Source organism: Osmerus eperlanus, chromosome 24, assembly GCF_963692335.1.
Source record: "Osmerus eperlanus chromosome 24, fOsmEpe2.1, whole genome shotgun sequence".
Classification (NCBI taxonomy): Eukaryota; Metazoa; Chordata; class Actinopteri; order Osmeriformes; family Osmeridae; genus Osmerus; species Osmerus eperlanus.
In genome coordinates, this window is record NC_085041.1 from 3,475,520 (window position 1) to 3,491,870 (window position 16,351).

The 16,351-nt window shown below is 49.2% G+C and overlaps 1 protein-coding gene across 1 annotated transcript in view; it reads right to left on the reverse strand.

Annotated features, from left to right (window-relative positions):
• si:ch211-51h4.2 (uncharacterized) overlaps window positions 1–16,351 on the reverse strand; it is a 48,924-nt gene that overhangs the window by 17,306 nt on the left and 15,267 nt on the right. The window contains exons 8-11 of the mRNA XM_062450758.1: window positions 14,877–15,000; window positions 5,855–5,954; window positions 3,883–3,941; window positions 3,550–3,614 (exon numbers count right to left, since the gene is read on the reverse strand). Of these exons, the coding sequence (XP_062306742.1) occupies window positions 3,550–3,614; window positions 3,883–3,941; window positions 5,855–5,954; window positions 14,877–15,000 (348 nt within the window). The remainder of the gene's footprint in view (window positions 1–3,549; window positions 3,615–3,882; window positions 3,942–5,854; window positions 5,955–14,876; window positions 15,001–16,351) is intronic.

Below are 16,351 nucleotides of genomic sequence, written 5' to 3' on the forward strand. Positions count from 1 at the left end.
GAGGTGTGTGGCCTATTGTTAGTGCGTCTGTTGTATGTCTGCAAATTAATCTGGTTCTATGGGAGAGCAAGAGTACATGAGTGTGGGCATATGTTTCGGTGAAACACTGTGTGTGTGTGTGTGTGTGTGTGTGCAGTGGAGGTTCTAAATCATTTCAACTGGGGAGGCCAAGCTGGGGCCAGCTCCACTGTTAGAGGGGCCAGTTCCATTGGAAAATAATGTGATCGCAAACACAGTATTACGTAATAACACTGAAATAATAATGATTTCAGACTCTTCATTTAGGTCGGGCCACAAGGGGGTCCAAGCTTGTTATCACAGGGGCACCGACGGGGATATGGCAGCGTAGCCGGCACAACATTTGTCTGAGTGGGGGCTGCGCTAAATAGCTACCGCGTTAGCTGGTGGATGACAAAGGAGCTACAGAAGAGCTGTGGCGATGAAGCTAAGCTCTGAGAGGGGGCCTCGGGGGCAAGAATCCCATTCCTTCATTGATCTGCCTCTATCAAAGGCAACCGAGGCTCAGGTAGAGAGAGGAACAGGGGGGACTGATAAAAGTATTTTCCTTCAACACGGAAAGTTAACTAGTGCCTGCCAGCTCGGATTACCGTGGCGGGGTCCTTCCTAGGTCCCTGATTTCATGAGTCGGTTTAAGTACATATTTTGGAACAACTGAGTCTTGAGAGAACTGTGGACATGACACACACACACACGCACACACACACACACACACAAGCACACACACACGCACACAAATAGTGCAGATTTATTTGTTCATTTGTTGAGGCTATACTTGAGCAAGCCCAACATCAGACCATTTCTTTTTTTATTCCTCTGTTCCTCTGCGCTCTCTGGAGGGCAGCACCATAGAGTTATGTACGGGACGATAATTATACATCAAAATTACGACCTGAAAAACGGAGGGAGAGGAAATTGCTTCCGGAGACGTCAAGTTAGGCAGCAGGGAGAACTGTGAACAGGGAACGTGTCACCATGGCGTCGGGGTGACCCATTTCAAGAATTGAGTTTGCTGTTTTTCGAATTGAACTATGGTGTGTCTGGTACAGCCTGTTTGTCCATGTGCATGGCATGAATGTAGGTGTATGCATACTTATCACCCAAGATCGTCCTAAGCTTGTGTTAGCATTTCAGCTTAGCTTTCACCTACTGAAGCAACCCCCCCAAACCCCCTCCCAAACCGGTCAGTTACTTCCTTTCAACACTGCAGATAATCCCACTCCACGGTAGCCCAGGACGCAGACCTAAACACGACCGGTGGGGTGCTGCAGCTTGGCTGCCGTCTATACGGCGTGAGCCTGTGCGAGCGAGGCGGAGCCGCGGCGGGGGCTGGCGCCACGCTCGGAACATCAGGACGACGGGAGCCAATCGGAGCCTAGTGTTTATACCAGGAGCGGAGCAGCCTGTCTGAGTCGATTTCCCTCTGCCACTCACAGTACACTGCCCAGCTACACGCTTGCGCGCGCACCCACACACACACACACACACACACCACGTCTGTCTGGCTCACATCAGCATCCTTCTGCACATTCACCATGATCAGGTGTTATTTCATTGCCTGTGTGTGTGTGTGTGTGTGTGTGAGAGAGAAATAGTGTGCGTGTAGAGAATCATCTCGTCTGTCTGAGTTTGTGTGTGTATATGGGTTATGTGTGTGTGTAGAGAGAATCGTGGTGTGTGTGTGAGCGTGTGTAGAGAATCGACATGTGTATGAGTTTGTGTGTCTCGTATGTGTGCGTGTTTACGGGTTGTCTCTGTGTCTATGTGCGTGTTTGCGGGCTGTGTGAGTGTGTGTTTGTTTGCGGGCTGTGTGAGTGTGTGTTTGTGTGTGTGTTTGCGGGCTGTGTGAGTGTGTGTTTGTGTGTGTGTTTGCGGGCTGTGTGAGTGTGTGTTTGTGTGTGTGTTTGCGGGCTGTGTGAGTGTGTGTTTGTGTGTGTGTTTGCGGGCTGTGTGAGTGTGTGTGTTTGCGGGCTGTGTGAGTGTGTGTTTGTGTGTGTGTTTGCGGGCTGTGTGAGTGTGTGTTTGTGTGTGTGTTTGCGGGCTGTGTGAGTGTGTGTTTGTGTGTGTGTTTGCGGGCTAAGTGAGTGTGTCTTTGTGTGGCGTGTGTGTGAGGGAAGGGGAGCATCATTAACTTCCCTTTGTCACCAAAAGACCAGATGCAGTCAATTTGCCGTACACAGATGGAGGCGTCAGAGAAACCATTACACCCGCGACAGAGACAGGAAGTGAGCCTCGCCAGGCGAAGACGGAGAGAGAACTGTGGCAAAGCTGTCGCACAAAGACGACACTGAGTTTTTAAGGAAGGCGGGGGGGGGGGGGGGCGTCTCCGGGGGAAACAAATGGACACCGGGGGAAGCGCGGCTAAATAAAAATGGTCATCACCGTCACGCCGCCCGACAACAAACAAAGTGTCGGGGGACGGGGAAGGGGGACGGGGGACGGGGGGAACGTAGCAAATCAAATAAAGGCCTGTGGAGGCAGGAAGTGGGGCAAGGAAAAGAGTGCTGACCCAACCATTATCATACGCTGTGAAATATGGCCGCCGGGCAGGAATAAAACTACATGATGGACACTTCGGGGAGGACGTTTTTTTCTTTACGACAAATAAGCAGGCGATAAACCATACCGCATTTTCCCCACTGTCTTCATTTCACATTCTCTTCCTTTAAAAAAAAAAGTTTTCTCTGCTTCAGTATGTGTGCAACAACCTGACAAACTCGTCTAAGCGCCACGCCTTTACTGGTGACCATCTAGTCTCCTGCCCGCCAATCTGGGTGCGGTTTCACTTACCAGTGGCCAACCAGGATTGAGCACACGGTCCCCCAGTGCCTGCTGGGATATTTCATCTCCTGAATCAAACTCCTGGTAGTTTCATCTGCTTCAACATAATTGCTTTCACTCTCCGGAGGAACAAAGCGCTGATTGCAAACTCAATAGGGTTCTTCACACTTGATTAGATACAACGCAGGCCTTCAGAGAAGGAGAGAGGGACGAGAGAGAGACAGAGACAGAGACAGAGAGAGAGAGAGAGAGAGAGAGAGAGAGAGAGAGAGAGAGAGAGAGAGAGAGAGAGAGAGACAGACAAACAGAGACAGAGAGAGAGACAGAGAAAGAGAGAGACAGAGAGTGAGAAAGAAAGAGATAGAGAGACAGACAGAGAAAGAGAGACAGAGAAAGAGACAGAGAAAGAGAGACATAGAGAGACAGAGAAAGAGAGAGAGACGGAGAGGGACAGAGGGAGAGATAGAAGGATGGCAGGAGGATGGACAATGGATGCTGGGATGGGAGAGAGTTGGGATGACGATGGGACGGGCAGAGGGATGGGGGGGGGGGGGATGTCTGTCACAGGCGCCGCCCCAGTGGAGCTCATCGGTTCTGGGACAGGAGTGCTGGTCTGGACCTAGTCTGTGTGACACGTCAGTAAAGCGGTGGCTGTTGTTGTTGTTGCGATTGTTGTGGTGTTTGCATGCGATGTCTGTCGGGCCGGCCCTCGCGGCGCAGCACCCCCGGAGAGGAACACAAGACACTCACCACAGCACGTTCAGCAGGGTGCACGTCGCCAGGCCCCCCAGCACGGCCCTCCTGAACCACATGATCTGGAGAGAGAAGAGACCCGGTCAACCCCCCTCTGAGATGGCTACCGCCCAACAGGGTGGCGCCGTTGTATCTCCTTTCAACGCCGTTTTCATCGAGGCAGACGTTGATATCGAAGGCGGCATTCAGTACAGAGGGAAGGGGGGGACGGGACCATGCTCTAACCACTGAGCTCTGCCCTCGACATCCTCAACACAGCATGCTCGCGGTTGTAACATTAGCTTTGTCGTACTGGGGTGAGTGGAATCAAGTGCACCCTAAGGCGTTTACCTGAGTCCTGTTGTGGGATATCTGGGAGAAGAGGAGGGGCATAACATTGACAATACCTCCTGCAAGGAGAGAGAACCAGGATGAGGAACATGACACACACACACTCTAATTAGAGAATTGCATGCACTGTTGATTCACTGAGATAATCTGTGTCTCCTTGTGAGGGTGTTATTCTGTATTGTCCTGACTTGTTTCATGATGTCGTTTACTGTTATTAAATCAATATATCTATCTCTCTCCCTCTCCCTCTGTCCCTCCCTCTGGCTGCGAATTAGTGCTCGTTCTCTCTATATTTCAGTTTCAAGCACAACAAGGACAGAAGTCGTATTGAATCTGGAATGTGCTGACACAGCTTACAGTGTTTTTCCCAGACGAGCAACATCGAGAAACTAGAGAAAGGAGTAGAAGCGAGAGAGAGGGAGTGAGGAGGAGAGAAAGGAGACAGGGACAGGAAGTAGAGAACAGAAAGAAGGGGGGAGACGGATGAAAAAGAGGTGAGACAGGAGGAGATGGAGCGGGGGCGAGAGAGTAGCAAAAGGAGGGAGCGTGCGAGAGAGAGAGAGAAGTGGAGGAAGAGAGCAAGGAGAGAGGAAAGTGAGAGAGGGAAGAACGAGAGACTAACCCTCCCTGTCTCCCCAGCACCAGATGGCTGACAGAGGAAGGTATGGAGGTTTGTCATCACCACTGTGGGCACCTGGGGGGCCTCCCCTATTAGCAGTGTACACATTAGCTCCACAGAGGAAAAGACCCAGGGGGTGGTGGCTCTAAGCCTCCACCCAGGCCCCCGACACACCCAGGCAGGAACAAACACCTGGCTGTACTGCTAGCATCAGCATCATCTATTTACAGTACATCTATCTAAGGTATCTTTCCAATACATACTATCTACCTACAGTATATATCTACAGCATCTCTCTATAAAAACTCTCTCCATCTATCTGTATCTATCTATTGTATCTACCATATCTATCTATATATACTGTACAGTGCCTGTCAGAAGCTTGGAAACACCAAGCCTTTTATCATTTTTGAGAGACACATGCAACACCTGTTTTTCTTCTCTTTTTTTTTAAGCATGAATTCAATCACTCAATTACTCAATCACTAAATCAATCACTCACTCCATCACGGTCTGTCGGGCATTTCATGTACATCTATATGAGTTGGCATGTTCTCCAAATAAGGTGACAGTTTGATTTTGTACCAATATCTGTACATTTTGGTCCAAGTCAAATCCTCATACCGTTAAAATGACCTGGTTTGTTGCATATAAACAATAAAAACATGCTTGTGTCTCAAAAAACGACAGACTAGGTGTTTCTAAACTTTCCACAGGTAGTGTATATGCAGTATATCTATATATTGTATATTCTTTCCATCTCCTGCCAGCTTTTGTCATCCTTCCCTCTCCTCTCCCTTTTTATTCTGTTTTGACATGTGCTGACACATACGTAAATATATGGTCCGTGTGTGAGTGCGTGCGTGAGTGCGTGATTGGCCTGTGGCTCTGTGAAAGCCCTAGACCATTAGAAGAGCGGGCTCTCAGGACGGGCCTGTGGGATGCTCTACAAAGCCCTGGTAAGCTAACAGCTTTGCTGCTGAAAGTGGCGGAGGAGTACTGCTGCCTGGAAATGAGTCTCTCTCCACCTCCCTCTCTCTGTCTCCCCCCTCCGACCCCCCCCCCACCTCTCTCTCTCTGATTCTCAGAGTACATCTGTCCTTGTTGAAAGGTAGAGTAGGTCATATAGAAGAGAGCATGTTAATGGTCTCTCAGGAGCGTAAACATACATACAGCTCTGACGACACGGGCAATATCATGCTGGACCACGTACTCAGACAGACGCAGACACATTCCAGATACAGCACACAACCCACAGGCCATTAGAAAAGCAACATATTGTGTGTGAAGGAGACCAGGAACTAAAAGGAGACAAGATAACAAAGGGGAGTGTGGGCGCGTGTTCCATCTCACCCAGCGCCACGGTTCCCATTAAGAAAGGTTTGCCAATTTGTCGGAAGTCGTTGGTGCTCTTCAGGTGAACTTCCGACCCCACGGCAAATGTCACCGCCACCTGGGGGACATACGTGATGAGGAGCGGGCAGGGAAAAGGGGGCGAGTCTCACACACAATCAGAACACCCAGAGAACACACCGGCCCTCGTTCAGGTCCTCATTTCAGCTGACATTTCCACCGCAAAAAGGACATTCGACTGTGGACATGGTGCCGGCTGTGTGCAAGCCTCCAGAGGCGAGCCGAGACTGAACACATGATAGGTCGGGGTGAGGAGGAGCGTGAAACAAGAACACACAACAGCCATGCACAGGAACACTCGATATCGAGTCCAACGTCTTTTTTCTGGAAGGTTCCGAGTGGCTTTCTGAATGTTATACTATTCACAGTATAAAGAAGTGGCAAGATCACAATTATTCTGAAAGTAATTGGCTCTCATGAAATTGAAGTGTGCCCTGGAATATAGGAGCAAGTATTCCATTAGGTGCACCATCGAAGCCTCACAAAGGAACACGTCCACGCGAGTTTGAGTGTCCCTGTGCGAGTGTCTCTCTCTCTCCCTGTGTGAGTCAAATGCACCGAGGTGGTGTGCGAGTCAGGAAATAGCCAACATCAGCGCGCGTGTGTGTGTGCGCGCGCACGCTTTGTGTGTTAGGCGCGTTAGAAGACAAAGTGAGAGTCCCTTAGTGCCTGTTCTCTGAGTGTATTTGTCTAACACTCTCCAAGGCGCCTTCGATATACCTCTCTCCTTCTCCCTTTGTCTCGGCGCTCATCCCCTCGTCCGTGGCCAGTAATGCAGCCCGGGTCTGTTTGGGCGCCGAGACCAAAGACGGCAGTATGATCACAAGCTCTCAACGGCTAACCTCGTTGGCACCGGAACCATCCGTCACTCTTCACGCAAGACATGGGAGAGTAATGTGCACTGCCGATCGTGCAAACACGCACGCACACACTCACTGGGGATGAGGTGAGAGAGTCTCTCTCACCGTGGAGAGCATGGATGAGTAAGAGAGGTAACACAGGGATCACAGGGAGGAAAAACAGAGAGAGTGGTGTGTGTGTGTGTCTGGCTTGTGTGTGTGTGTGTGTGTGTGTCTGGCCTGTGTGTTGGGCAGGGTTGGTTCTCACATAATCCCTACTGCTGAACACACAAGACATACACCCAAACCAATAGGAAAACTGGGCAAACCAGCTATATTCTTTGAGAACTCCCTGAAAGTATGAACTGCATTCCTTTGTGTTGTTCTATAGACAAGTTCTATGGAAAGCCGGGTTGAAAACGGAAAACCAAGGGCATGGACATGTGCAGAAACAAATCAGAATAAAGACAAATGATACAAAAACGCAAAATCAGTGTCTGGTCAGTGTCATCCCTAATAAATAGCCCTGCTTAGTCTCTGAAACTGCAACTTAAAATCCCACACCTTCACACTGCCAGTCAAGCCAACCGTTATGATTACTGTGACAGGGGGTTCACCGTTAAAGGGTGAGCAGAAGAGATGTCGAGAATCGTTATTTATGCCATGTAAAAAAAGAAATCGAACAACTATGGTGTGAACCATGTAATTGACAATTCTCTTCCCGCGGCAAAATACTCCCATCTACCGCAAAACCACATCTGCATGCAAAAGAAAGGAGAGCGAGGGGGGATGGAGAAAACGGAAGGGAGGAAGGGAGAGAGCGAGAGACAGACATTAGATTCATGTGCTAAATAAACAGCCTGTTACGTTCCAGAATGACTTAATTGGGCTCATATCAAGGTGTAACAATTCACTGTGCTCATGTCATGCCATTGTGCATTTTCCATCGAGCGTTTCACAAGGACACTTGGTCCCTGATGTAGCTGGGTGCCATGTCTGATTGGCTAACAAAACTGCCCATGAAAATCGGCTTGATGGCTTCTTCTGTTGCAGGGCCTGTGCGTTTTGAGCTCTATGTTGGGCACGCTACACAAAGATCAAATGAGACTTGGTTAGTTGGTGAAGTGGTGACTTGGTGAAGTTGTGATTTGGAATAAGCTAGGGGGGGGGGGGGGGGGGTATTTTCATGGTCTGTGGAGACGATCCGATCGATTGCCCGCATCGTTCATTATTTACACCATGGAGCCTGGTATTGTTGTTGATGGGGTAGAAATAGTATGGATTATGCCTTTAATATTTGATCAAGACACTGGGTGTGGGGGCTCTGTGGAGGGGTAGGGGTGCGCGGCGGAGGAGTGCCCCAGTGGAGGCCCGCTGCACCTGCTGCCATCGACCTGCTAGGAGCTGTGGGGGTTGGGAGGGAGGGGGGGAAGGGGGTTCCTTCATGCCAACTTCACAGGCACCAGCATCACAGGGACTAGCAATCAATAGGAAACCAATACAACTCAGGAGGTACTGAGCACACTGGTTTATCACACACACACACACACACGCACGCATGCATGGGAATACACCCCACGCACGCACACACACAGACGTAGATACCAACTAGATGCACATACATACACACATACAACACAAATCACACACACACCTTTCTGCTTTTGTCTAATAACCACATTATTAATGTTGCTTTCAATAGCTCCTCTCTCTTCCCAGATTAAACCCAGGTCTTAAGAATGCTCCCTGGAGCATCTCAGTCATCATAACTCCTGTAATGGGAGCTCCCTAATAAACTTTGATTGCTTTAAAATCTCCACGGCAATCTGTCATTTTTTATTAAATTTTTTATTGCAAACGTTGCAGATTGTCAGTTTATTCATTCAAGATAAGAAAATTGACGAAAATCCTTTGTCAACTCTCATGGGTCAACAACAGGAGAAATAATTAAAATTTTCTGTGTGTTCGTAGCTTTTTATAACTTCATCATTAGGAGATTTCACATGTTATGGCAATTAATGTTATGGCAATGGTGTAATTATGCTGTTATGCGAGCCTTCTCTGTATAAGTAAAAATTTGAAACAAATCATGAAGTACACAAGTCAGTAGAAAAGGAACTTACACGACGGTACAATGTATCTTCATAATGCATTTTTACACAAAACATCATTTTTTGTGATAACTGACTTTTCTGTGTACAACACTTGGTCTTGTGTGTTTCCTGAAGGACTAAAGCTGACCGGTCTACTGGAAAATCTCACACTAGTGCTCTGGCTGTCCCATCTAAAATAGGTCAAAAGCTTGAGTGTTCAGCTACTCATCACTGATGCAAAACACCAAGCCCCACAACCCAGCGGGGGGGGGGGGGAGGAGTCGACCACAAGAGAATAAAATACTACTGGAAACGGTGTCTTGTCTCTACACACTGTTGTTTTTCGGTTGTGCTTTTAGAATGTTTTCAGAAAATGTAGTCGGGGGGGGGGGGGTCAGCGTTCCGATCTATTATTTATAATGGACACACACTTCCAACCTGCAATTGTTCACAAGCCTAGTGTCAGCACTCAGCGGACCACTGCACCTTTTTGGTGTTGTGACCAGTCACTTAAGGACGGTGTCTGCTGTTTGTAAACGCATACTGAATTATTTACCCCGACTGTTCAAAAGGCGGGTGGTGGGGTGGGGGTGCATAGTTAACTCTGATTAGATCGGACAATACTTTGCCCCTTCTCGTGCGCAAGTGAGTGTGCCCATGCACGAGTGTCTGGAAGAACATGCGGCACACACAATGTGCGGCCGGGCGTAATTCCTCTCTGTACGTCCCCAAAATATTCAGAAAGGTCATGCAGTCACACGTAACTCTCCTTCCACACAATGCTTTCAACGTCACAATACTCATGGCACAACGCGGGGGTCCTTGTACAACACTTGCACCTTACGCAGGACTTCGTCACACCTCTGAGGGCTCATTGTGGCGCTGTACGTGCTGGCTGGAAGAGCCACATCACTTGAACGTGTGGAGGGCTGTTGGAAGGGATGGAGGGCTGTTGGAGGGGATGGCGGGCTGTTGGAGAAGGGGTTTATCTATAACAGAGTCAGCCCTGAGACTTATTACCGGCCCCTTAAGGATAGTCTGTCCTTGAAGAACAACAGAGAAATGGAAGAGATTGATTTTAGATTGCCTTGGTAGCGTGCACACACACACACACACACACACACACACACCATCACACACTCCAAACTGTCCCCTGGAGTTAAGTCCATAGCGCAGATGGCAAAGATTTCGATGTTTGTATATAAGCATGGTTTCTGGGCAATAGCTCTGCATCAACACAACAGAGGAACAATATGACTTGACGAACAAACACACACCAAATGGATAGAATCCTAAAGTTCCCTTGAACAAATACAAAAGAACTACCTCAGAAAAAACCCCATCTGAGATCCGGCTTTGTTCACCGTGCAGTCATACAGCCCACAGCAGTGCTTTGCCGATCTCAGTAATTTACATGTATTCATTTAGCCGACGCTAGATTTTCCCCAGGGACAGGGAAATCATACATCGTACCCTACATAGTTGTTTTGTTTGGCTTGGAGACACGGAGACAGAGGCTAGCCTAGCCATGGCTAATTGCCTGAGCTGCGTGCGGTTCTTCAAGGAGAGGCATCACATCGACAAGCTCAGGCCGCCGCCTTTGATTCTCTGTGTTCATGAGAGACACGATTAGATTGGTGTTATGCAGCTGGAGCTGGACAGGTGAGTGGACACGACTCTCTGATTAGAGACACGATTAGATTGGTGTTATGCAGCTGGAGCTGGACAGGTGAGTGGACACGACTCTCTGATTAGAGACACGCCGCTGGCTTGAGCCGTTGCCCCGGACGACTGGGACATCCCAAGGCTGTAATGGACGGAGGAAGGGAGAGAAAGGGAGGGTGGATAGAGAAACAGAGAGATAGAGAAATGGACAAATAGGGGGAGAGAGCGAGAGAGAGAAAGAGAGAGAGCGAGAGACAACGAGGAGGATGGATAGACGAATAGAGATGGAGAGAGGGGGGGGGGTAGATGGATGAATAGAGAGAGTGAGAGAGAGGAGGAGGGATGGATGAATAGAGATGGAGAGAGAGGGGGGGATAGATGGATGAATAGAGAGTGAGAGAGAGGGGGATGGATGGATGAAGAGAGAGAGTGAGAGAGAGGGGGATGGATGGATGAAGAGAGAGAGTGAGAGAGAGGGGGGGGTAGATGGATGAATAGAGAGAGTGAGAGAGAGGGGGATGGATGGATGAACGAAGGAGGGGTGGATAGAGGAGAAGCAGGGTGAAGCCTGTATTGAGGAGCCCAGCTATGTGGTTCACTTGTCTGCTGCTAAGGAACTTTGATGAGGTTAACACCTCATAGACTACCGGAAGATTCTGAGAACTGAGGGGAAGATGGGAATGAGGGATGGAGGGAAGAGTGTAGGCGTTGAACCAGCCGCTGGATGAATAAAACATCACAGGGTAAAAATTGATTTTTTGAACCATTGTGGTACCCGCAAAATGACAGGAAAAAAAAGGGTGAGAGAGAGATATTTTAAATTCAAGCTCTTGGCTATCCGACAGAAGGCCCCATCACAAAAGGAGTCTGTGTATGAAAGAGGAGCCAGACAGACAGGAGTCTACCCATGAATCTCCATGACAAAACAACAACAACAACCGCACCATCTTTCTGCTGCTCTGCCTGCCAGGGTAGATATAAGTTCATCTTTCCAGAAATACACTTAGACCTGCGGGAAAGACTGCAGCTCTAATATCCATATATTAAAACAAAAAACTCTCTAAAGACTTGTTTATCGAGTCAAATAATTGAAATCACTGTGAAAAAAGAAAGTTTTTTTTGGCTCTTGTTCACATTAATGGTCATTACGTGTAAGATCAGAGAGAGAACAGGGGTTTGAGAACTAAATGCCTTCTATGTCCACTTTGCCTTGCAGTTGGATTTTAATTGGAGGGAGACATTTATTTCTAGAGTACAATGAACATCTCTCCGGAGCTGTATGCACTCATCCGACCAGAAAAAAAGGCCCACATTCAGCTCTTGCTAATGCAAAAACGCCATTGTGTCACAAACTGGATTATATTGGTTTCAATGAGTTGCTCTTTATGCCTCAGTATCAGTCCTCCACTGAAGCTACAGAGTGTTGTTAAGCCTCAAACTCACCACACGATAACACAAACGACTTATACATTATCATATCAAGACGCAAGATGAACCTCGACACAGAGTACAGGACAGCACACGGCAAACAAGACCTCAAAAGGATCCGATTTAGAAGCGTGACACCGAGCGTGAGGCGGAATTCAAACGAAGGTTGTTGACGGTCTGATCCTCTGGCACCCCCCCCCCCCCAGACGGAGGCATTGTTTGAGAGAACACAGGGCCTTGGCGAGGGCCGGCGCTCAGGACACGCAAGCTGGAAGGGGAACTCTGCTCTTCACACCTGTGGAGAGCGTCATGTCAGCCGGGCGCGGTCGACAAGCCTCCGCACACACAGCCGAGGGAGTGTAACCTTGCAGAAAGTGACACCCCCCCCCCCCCCCCGTCGGAACGTGGCTGGCCGACGCTGCCAACTGCCTTGTATGTTTCCTGCTGAGACACCGACACTGTCGCTGACATTGAGAAGCGGTGACCTGGAAATGCCCAAACGGTCCCCACACACACACACACACACGCGCGAAGAGCAGACGCACGTACTTGTGCACCACAGGCAAACACTTACATCATCACACACATGCACATGCCTGTGCGATGATGCAAATGGACTTGCAGATACACACGCGCCCGCATGCTCACACACACACACACACACCGTGAAGGGACCCAGAGCCATCTGCATGAAGTGAAAAATGTGGTGTGCCACTAGCGTCCTCTGTGCCAGCCTGCGTGGTGACAGAGGCCACGGAGGAGAGAGGCAGGGGGAGCGGAAGGCGGGCACGGGCGCGGGAGGTGACAGCTAGCGTCGCACACTCGGCTGAACCCCCACGCAGCAGTCACAACAGAAGACCACACGGCGCCACTTAAACAAGCCGGGAAGGCTTCTGTTACAGCGTGTTAGCCTTGAGCTAACAGGGGCCCGAGGATGGGGAAAGGACGAAACGAAATGCTAACCATTTCTGGAGGTAGCTGGGGGTTTCCTCTGATCCAGAGGGGGTCGCTTTTCTGAGGCTCCTCATTCTAACCGCCAGGGCTTGGCTCAGAGTCTGTGGACAGCCAATGGAAAGGCAGGGTTTTCAAGCATCAGCACTCCTGGTTCCAAACCAAACAGCCAAACCAGCCACCGTTTCTGACCTCGCCCGCTTCCCTCTAATGACCCTCCCCTCTCAGTCTCTCCCCCTCCACTCAACTTTCACCTTCACTCTCCTTCCTCTTCCTCCGTCCTTCTCCCCCCACATCCATCCTTCCTTCTCCCCTCTCCTCCCTTCTCATCTTCCTCTCTCCACCCCCGCCCCTTCTCTCTCATCCCCTCCTCCTCCCCCCCCCTTCTCTCTCATCCCCTCCACCCCCCCCCCCTTCCTTATGCTCCCCAGAGGTTGAAACATTAAAGAGGGGTCAGATTTGTTGAGTTATGAGAGTGTGGGCATTTTTATGAGTGTGCCAGATCATTGTCTGACATTTTGAATACATTATTCATACATTTAAACAGTGGCCAAATCCAAGTAAGAAACCATATGCATTTTTAATGGTTCTATATTTCAGATTATTAATTTTCCCCTCTGAAGTTGTAAGAGACCTGGCCAACCCTAACCATAAATCCCAGAATCCTCCCCGGTGGTTCTAAAGCCACTTCCTGTCCTGCCGGACCCTTAATGAGTTCCAGGAAGCCATTAGGCTCATTTGCATGTTCAACTAGAGGCTTGGCGCACGCCTGCACCAACTGTTTAACAGGATTGCTGACCCACACAGGAACTCTGCCTGGGGGGAAAGAAAGGGGAGATGTTGGCAGAGGGCGGGAGAAAGGAGGAGAGGAAAGGAGAAAGGAGGAGAGGAAAGGAGAGGAAGGGAGAAAGGAGGAGAGGAAAGGAGAGGAAGGGAGAAAGGAGGAGAGGAAAGGAGAGGAAGGGAGAAAGGAGGAGAGGAAAGGAGAGGAAGGGAGAAAGGAGGAGAGGAAATAAGAGGGGAAGGAGAGAGGAGACTTGACCTTTTCGAACGCCGTTTGGAACGCAACGCCACGGCGACGCAACGGCGACGCCGTCAGTCTCCGCACGTCCCCTCCATTGACAGCGGCAATAACAAGGCCGGTATTTCATCACGCACGCCCATGGAGTCGCCTGACAGAGACATTTTCCTCCTATTGTCTCATCAGTGGGCAAATCGCCCTCATCAGTCAGCATTACAGATCAACTGCATCATCCCGGCTCTCGTCACCTGTTCTAATCTGTCATTTAGGGACGCCTGCGATTCTGCCACCGCATCTCGGTACTAAATAACACAACGCTGGCCTGCATGCCTGAATTCAAATGTCAATACTGGAGGATAGATACTGTGAAAAGGGGTGTCGGAGCGGCCGTGGATGAAAAAAAGGAGCGTGGAGATTAAAGATGAGGGACACGAGATTGGATGAACAGCCACGGTATAAATAACCCAGGCAGCAAGCAGGGGTTGTTAATTGATAAGGTGGTACTGTATATATCAGGTCCTATATTTTGTTTGGGGAGACATGAAAGGGAGCTCTGAGCCAGGTAATAACAATCTCTCCTCGACAATATCCGTCCATGTCTCTCCGAGGTTGGCACTGGGATATGAGTTCTTTTATTGCCTTTCCGTATTTGCATTTTGCCGCTGAGCGATGGTGACACTGGAAGAGGCTTTCACACAATTGGATGGAAGCTGCGACCGGCTCTCTTTCGAAAGCACAATGGAGGGGAAAAGCAGTTTGGCAATAAACATGTAATCTTCCGCACTCACGTCGCTAGCTAACTAGCTAGCCTCATTGCGAGGTAGTCTCCTGTAATCAGTAATCAGCTGACTCAGCGTGTTACGGGTTGAGCCAGGCCGAGGAATAAAGTGTTTTCTTAAAACAAACGAGTGTGCCTGTGGATCTGCTCGAGAGGTTTCGGAGGGCTGTGATCAAACAGGTCTTACCGTGACAATCAGCATGAGGCCCTTCAGGAAGGTCAGCAGAGACGTGATTGGCTGGATGATTGCCTGAGCCAATAGGATCCCCAGAGACAGAGTCCAGGTAAAGGCGGGGATGACGTAGATATGGCTGTGGAGACATGCAGTACACGGGGCCCACGCGCACACACACACGTAAAATATTTAGTTATCAGGCGGATGAAAACACATGTCAGAATAACATCCTTGTGGTTTCTTTTAAAGAGTCCACAGAAGTTTCACTGAATTACATGATCACAATTATACTTCAATCTGCTGAACAAACATTGCGCTACTAAATGAAAAATAAATATAGTTTCATTGAGGGAAGTGATTTTTATCAGCACATTCATTAACTGCTTTTCCAAATGTTCTGCAATTATATACCCGTTATTAAAACAATTAATCAACTGAGAAGATTAGCATTAACCACTAAAGTATCCAATCAGCCCGAGATAGTTTTCCACAGCGCAGGCCTGCAAGGCCAGTGTAGGGTGTCAAGTTTAGAGGGCCTGAAATAACCTATTGATTAGCGCCGCGAGGGGAATCATTTCAAACTCACTGGAGGTTTCTCACTTCAATAAGCAAGCCTGGTCCCAGAGCCAAGCATTCACCATCCCTCCTCTCTCACCCCCATCCCTCCTCTCTCACCCCCATCCCTCCTCTCTCACCCCCATCCCCCCCCCCACCAGGAGAAAAGGGTCTAATCAAGCACTTAGGCGTCTGCATGCGCTCCCCTTCCGAACCCCCAAACCTCCGTGGAAACAGATCCTGTGAATAATATCCAAGTTAAGTGTTTACCGGGGTGGAACCAAACAAATTACCTCTCTAAACTGATTAAGGTAATTACAGCATCAGTCCTAGGGGGAGAAAAGTAAAAGTGTGTGTGTGTGTGTGTGTGGGGGGAGGGGGTATGGATCTGGGGGGGGGGGTAATGGGAGGGGTAGGGGGGTGTTACTGTGAGCACAATTGATTCAAATCCACAAAAGATGACACTGTCGGGAAGTGTGGTTGGGAAGAGCTGACCGGTCTATTGACTTGACCTAAGTGGAATGCACCTGACATACTGTAAAACTCCTGGGAAGTAATCTGTTGGGCCATAACTTTGTGCTGGGAAACTTCTAGAAACCTCATAGCCTCCCCAAAAAACGGACAGGTGATTACTCTCTATCCTGGTGCAACAAGAGAGGGTTAGGTTCTCAGGGTGGAACCAACTCTTCCATGATGGAGAACAATCACATCTGGACAGCAGATCGCACAAAAAGGCTTTTTAGACGTTTCGGTTCCCCTCTGTGGTGACTGTCTGTTTGGAGAGCTCGTAGCGAGAGGTTCTCTCAGCCCTGAGGAGAACCTCACCTCCTCACTCGCTCCTCACCGGCAGTTCATACAGCTAGACCACTTCATCTCCACTCTCCCCTTGAGACGCTCCCAGCCTTGGCTTAGGAGGCCGTGAAGGATTCTAC